At 49.3% G+C, this 6,000-nt stretch overlaps 1 protein-coding gene across 1 annotated transcript in view; it reads right to left on the bottom strand.

Moving 5' to 3' along the window:
• Positions 1-448: 448 nt before the first annotated feature.
• plcd4a (phospholipase C, delta 4a) overlaps positions 449-6,000 on the bottom strand; it is a 65,669-nt gene continuing 60,117 nt past the window's right edge. Inside the window, exon 15 of the mRNA XM_080199596.1 lies at positions 449-786. Within this exon, the coding sequence (XP_080055722.1) occupies positions 689-786 (98 nt within the window). The 3' untranslated portion in view covers positions 449-688. The remainder of the gene's footprint in view (positions 787-6,000) is intronic.

Below are 6,000 nucleotides of genomic sequence, written 5' to 3'. Positions count from 1 at the left end.
GCTGGATCTAGGGGGTGCCTCCTTGTTACCATACCAACAGGCTCCACCTACCCCAGCCCAATGGACCAATCAACAACACCACATCTCACCACAGCCAACATCCCGGAAAACAGAAAAACCCGGAATTGGGATCAAAATCTGGCTCCAAGGAAATCCCAGAGGAAACATGGCTGCCAATTTATTGAATGGCGGGGCAGGCTCGAAGGGCTAGATGGCCTACTCCTGCTCCTATTTCTTATGTTCTTATGTAATTTATTCCAGGAGCTGCAACATTTCAACTCATAACTGCTGAACTGTGACCTCCTGCTTCGACCCGTGACCTCTCTCTTTGACCCGTGACCTCTCTCTTTGACCCGTGACCTCCCGCTTTGTCCCGTGACCTCCCGTTTTGACCCGTGACCTCCCGCTTCGACCCGTGACCTCCCGCTTCGACCCGTGACCTCCCGCTTCGACCCGTGACCTCCTGCTTTGACCCGTGACCTCCCGCTTTGACCTGTGACCTCCTGCTTTGACCTGTGACTTGCCAATGGGGTTTCAAAAAATATGAGCAGCTCAAAACTAACTTATAAATAGCAGTGAATTAAATATAAAAAATACCAGTAAATCTATACATGGCTATAAAAACAACGGACTGAGGGAATGGTGGGAGGGAGGGATCAGAAACAGCGTCAGTCATTATCATGCTGAACTATCTCCCTGTTGCCTCAGTAATTCTGGTGTGTACGAACACGGAGGAGGGAGGGATTGCTGTCCCGTCCTTCGAGAGCAGGTGAATGTGGCGGTAACCTGGAAGAGGAAGAGACGAGGGTGTTAGAGAGCAGCAAAGGTTAAAGAGAGGAGCTGTTCCCCTCCTAAATTACCACTTCCACCGCCGCCCCCCCCCCCCCCGACTTTGACCTTCTCTCCTGCCCCCACCCTCCCTCCCCCTCCCATCACCCGTTCCCCCTCCTCCTCCATACACTTCTCCAATCCCTATGGGTGGCCCAGTGGTTAGCGCTGCTGCCTCACAGCGCCAGGGACCCAGGTTCGATTCCCGGCCTCGGGTCACTGTCTGTGTGGAGTTTGCATGTTCTCCCCATGTCTGTGTGGGTTTCCTCTGGGTGCTCTGGTTTCCTCTCACAGTCTGAAAGATCATAGAATTATAGAATCCCTACAGTGCTGAAGGAGGCAATTGGACCATTGCGTCTACACTGACAATAATCCCACCCAGGCCCTATCCCCATAAACCCACATATTTGCCCTGCTGGTCCTCCTGACACTAAGGGACAATTTACCACGGCCAATCCACCTAACCCGCACATCTTTGGACTGTGGGAGGAAACCGGAGCACCCAGAGGAAACCCACACAGACACGGGGACAATGTGCGAACTCCACACAGACAGTGACCCGAGGCCCGTATCGAACCCGGGTTCCCGGTGCTGTGAGGCAGCAGTGGCAACCACTGTGCCACCATGCCAACTAAAAGATGAGCAGGTTAGGTGGACTGGCCATGCTAAATAGCCTAGTAATGTCCAGAGATGTGTAGGTTAGGGGGATTAGCGGGGCAAATGTGTGGGGTTATGGGGATAGGTGGGGGGGCTCGTCCTGAGTAAAATACTCTATCAGAGAGGAGGTGCAGATTCGATGGGTCAAATGGTCTCATTCTGCACTGTAAGGATTCTATGGTTTACGAGTCTCAAAGATCCGGGTGGGAGAAATGCATTTGTATTTCTGGGATGTGGGGCATTGGCACCAGCCCCGGGGTAGGTGGGAGCTGTAACAGTGTGACAGTCTTCATCTGATCTATATTGGATGTGTGAGTCGTATAGTTAGTGTGGTCGGGAGGGATTTTAACTAAACAGAGGGGCCGAGGGATCATGTGAGGAGGGCTCATTTATTTATTATTGTCACAAGTCGGCTTACATTAACACTGCAATGAAGTTACTGTGAAATTCCCCTAGTCACCGCACCCCGGCACCTGTTCGGGTTACACCGAGGGAGAAATTAGCACGGCCAGTGCATCTAACCGGCACGTCTTTCAGAGTGTGGGAGGAAACTGGAGCACCCGAGGAAACCCATGCAGACACGGGGAGAATGTGTAAACTCCACACAGACAGTGACCCGAGCTGGGAATCGAACCCGGGTCCCTGGTGCTGTGAGGCAGCCGTGCGAACCCACTGTGCCACCCATGGTGATATGATGTGACAGATTAAAGAACAGGGGAGAACGGCAAGGTGACAATAAGGGAAATGGCAGTGGGAGTGAGGCAGGAAGGGATAGGGTGTACAAGGTTAAGCATTCAACAGCGGCTAGAACTAAAGGTCGCAAAAGTAAGACAGAACAAAAAGGACTCGATCGGAGTGGGCACAACATTCACAATGAGGTCGGTGAGCTGACGATGCATGTTAGTAAACAGATGTGATGGAATTCCCATTACCGAGACCTGGCTTCAGGGTAACGGATGCTGGGAACTGAATATTTCAGGATAATTGGCATTTAGGAAGGACAGGCAAAAAGTAATGTTAGCTGTGTTCGCACAGTTAATAAACTAATAACAATATGCTGTAAAATCTACCAGCAGACAGGTTATTTTGGACATGGTGATGAGACAGGATTCATTAAAAAAAACCTAAAATATCAGCCTCTAGCCCAAGAGCAATCAAAACATAAATTTCATCTTCAGAAAGAGAGTGAGAAATGTGGGCCCATAACTAGTGTCTTAAAACTTTTTTTGCACTTTGTATCAGTATTTCCCCAAAGAGATAGATTTGCTGGATGATGAGTCTGGGAAAGGTAGATAGTTTGAGTCATATTCAGATCAAAAAGGAGGAGGTATTGGGGTTCTTGAGAAACATTAAGAACAAAGAAAAAACTACAGCACAAACAGGCCCTTCGGCCCCCAAGTTGCACCGATCATATCTCCACCAGTAGACTTACCTATAACCCTCAATCCTATTCAGTCCCATATACTCATCGAGAAGTCTCTTAAAAGACCCTATCGAGTTCGCCTCCACCACCACCACCGGCAGCCAAATCCACTCACTCACTACCCTCTGAGTGAAAAACTTACCCCTAACATCTCCTCTGTACCTACTCCCCAGCACCTTAAACCTGTGTCCTCTCGTAGTGACTGGGGGAGCGCGTTGGAGGGAGGGTCTGCTGAGGAGCAGTGGAGGATCTTTAAGGAGATCTTTCTTGGTGCTCAGCAGAAATTTATTCCGATGGTCAAAAAGGACCGTAGGAGGAGAGGTAATAAGCCGTGGATAACGAAGGAGGTGAAGGAAAGTGTTAAGTTAAAAGCGGAGGAATTTAGAGTAGCTAAGAGTAGTGGGCGAGAAGAGGACTGGGAGAGGTTTAAATGTCAACAAAGATTGACAAAGAAGTTGATAAAGAAGGGTAGGAGAAACTATGAAGCTGGGCTAGCGCTTAATATAAGAAAGGATAGCAAGAGTTTTTATAAATATATAAAAAGGAAGAGGCTGGCTAGGGTGAACGTTGGTCCTTTAGAGGATGAGAAAGGGGACCTAGTGGTAGGGGATGGGGATATGGCTAAGGTATTGAATAACTTTTTTGTTTCTGTCTTCACGGAGGAGGACGTGAATAATTTGCTGGGTGTTAGCAATGGAAAGGTGGTAGGACTGGAGGGTCTTAATGACATTACTGTTACTAGAGTGGCGGTGCTCGACAGACTGGAGGGGCTGATTGTGGACAAGTCCCCAGGACCGGATGGAATGCATCCGAGGGTTCTGAAAGAAATGGCGGAGGTGATAGTGGATGCCTTGGTGGTTATTTTCCAGACGTCGCTGGATTCCGGGGAAGTGCCGGATGATTGGAAAACGGCTAATGTTACGCCGTTGTTTAAGAAGGGTGTCAGGCAAAAGGCGGGGAATTATAGGCCGGTTAGTTTAACGTCTGTGGTAGGTAAAATGTTAGAATCCATCATCAAGGAGGAAATTGCGAGGCAGCTTGAAGGGAATTGCTTGATAGAGCAGACGCAGCACGGTTTCATTAAAGGGAAGTCGTGTCTGACAAATTTACTGGAGTTCTATGAGGATGTGTCTAGGGCGGTGGATAGAGGAGAGCCAGTGGATGTGGTCTTTCTAGATTTTCAGAAGGCGTTTGACAAAGTACCTCACAAGAGGTTATTGCAGAAGGTCGAGGGACATGGAGTTGGGGGTAGGGTGTTAGCGTGGATAGAGGATTGGTTGTCAAATAGGAGGCAGAGAATGGGGGTCAACGGGTGCTATTCGGATTGGCGGATGGTGACTAGTGGAGTGCCCCAGGGGTCGGTGCTGGGGCCTCAGCTTTTTACCATTTATATAGATGATCTGGAGGAGGGAACCGAGTGTAGGGTGTCGAAATTTGCTGATGACACCAAGATTGGGGGAACGGCAAATTGTGCGGAGGGTGTGGGGAGTCTGCAGAAGGATCTAGATAGGCTGGGCGAATGGGCCAGGAAATGGCAAATGGAATTTAATGTTGGCAAGTGTGAGGTGGTCCACTTTGGTAGGAATAATGGTAGGAAGGACTATTACTTACGGGGCGAAAAACTGCAGCAGGCGACGGTGCAGAGGGACCTCGGGGTCCTTGTGCATGAGTCGCAAAAACCCAGCCTGCAGGTGCAGCAGGTGGTCAGGAAGGCAAATGGGATGCTGGCCTTCATAGCGAGGGGGATTGAATATAAAAGTAGGGAGGTCTTGCTGCAGCTGTAGAGGGCATTAGTGAGGCCGCAGCTGGAGTACTGTGTGCAGTTTTGGGCGCCGCACCTGCGCAAAGATATTTTGGCCTTGGAGGGAGTGCAGAGGAGGTTTACTAGGCTGATATCGGAGTTGAGAGGGTTGAGCTATGAGGAGAGGCTGAATAAACTAGGCTTGTACTCGTTAGAGTTTAGAAGAATGAGGGGAGATCTCATTGAGACGTATAAGATGATGAATGGGATGGATAGGATAGAGGTGGAGAGACTCTTCCTGCTCAAAAAAGACAGTAGGACTAGGGGGCACAGCCTCAAGATAAAGGGGGGGTGGTTTAGAACGGAGTTGAGGAGGAACTTCTTCACTCAAAGGGTGGTGAATCTCTGGAATTCTCTGCCCGTTGAAGTGGTGGAGGCTGCCTCGCAAAATATTTTTAAGACACGGGTTGATGGGTTTTTGATAAGAGAGGGGATTAAGGGTTATGGGGAGAGGGCGGGAAGGTGGAACTGAGCCACGACAGATCAGCCATGATCTTATTGAATGGCGGGGCAGGCTCGAAGGGCTAGATGGCCTACTCCTGCTCCTATTTCTTATGTTCTTATTTCAGCCCTGGGAAATAGCCTCCGAGAATCCATCCTATCTATACCTCTCAACACCTCTATCAGGTCACCTCTCATCTTTCGTCTCTCCAAGGAGGAAAGACCGAGCTCTCTCAACATATCAAGACCGCCATGTTCCAGCTTTATAGAATCTTAATTAGGCTGCACTCGGAACATAGTGTCCAATTCTGGTCGCTACACAGGATGTGGAGGCTTTGGAGAGGGTACAGAAAAGATTTACCAGGATGTTACCCTGGTATGGAGGGCATTAGTTATGAGGAGAGGTTGGAGAAACTTGGTTTGTTCTCACTGGAGCGACGGAGGTTGAGGGGAGACCTGACAGAAGTCTACAAGATTATGAGAGGCATGGACAGAGTGGATAGTCAGAAGCTTTTTCCCCAGGGTGGAAGAGTCCATTACTAGGGATTACAGGTTGAAGATGCGAGGGGCAATGTTTAGAGGAGATTTATGAGGCAGGTTTTTTACACAGAGGGTGGTGGGTGTCTGGGTCTCGTTGCCGGGGGAGGGAGTGGAATTGGATACATAGAACATTACAGCGCAGTACAGGCCCTTCGGCCCTCGATGTTGCGCCGACCAGTGGAACCAATCTAATGACCCTCGAACCTAAACTATTCCAATGTTATCCAATGTTATACGGTAGTGACTTTTAAGGGGCATCTTGATAACTATGTGAATAGGATGGGAATAGAGGGATATGATCCCCGGAAGG

The sequence above is a fragment of the Carcharhinus amblyrhynchos genome, chromosome 11, assembly GCF_965287045.1.
Source record: "Carcharhinus amblyrhynchos chromosome 11, sCarAmb.v2.hapA, whole genome shotgun sequence".
NCBI classification, from domain to species: Eukaryota; Metazoa; Chordata; class Chondrichthyes; order Carcharhiniformes; family Carcharhinidae; genus Carcharhinus; species Carcharhinus amblyrhynchos.
This window is presented reverse-complemented; position numbering and strand designations above follow the sequence as displayed.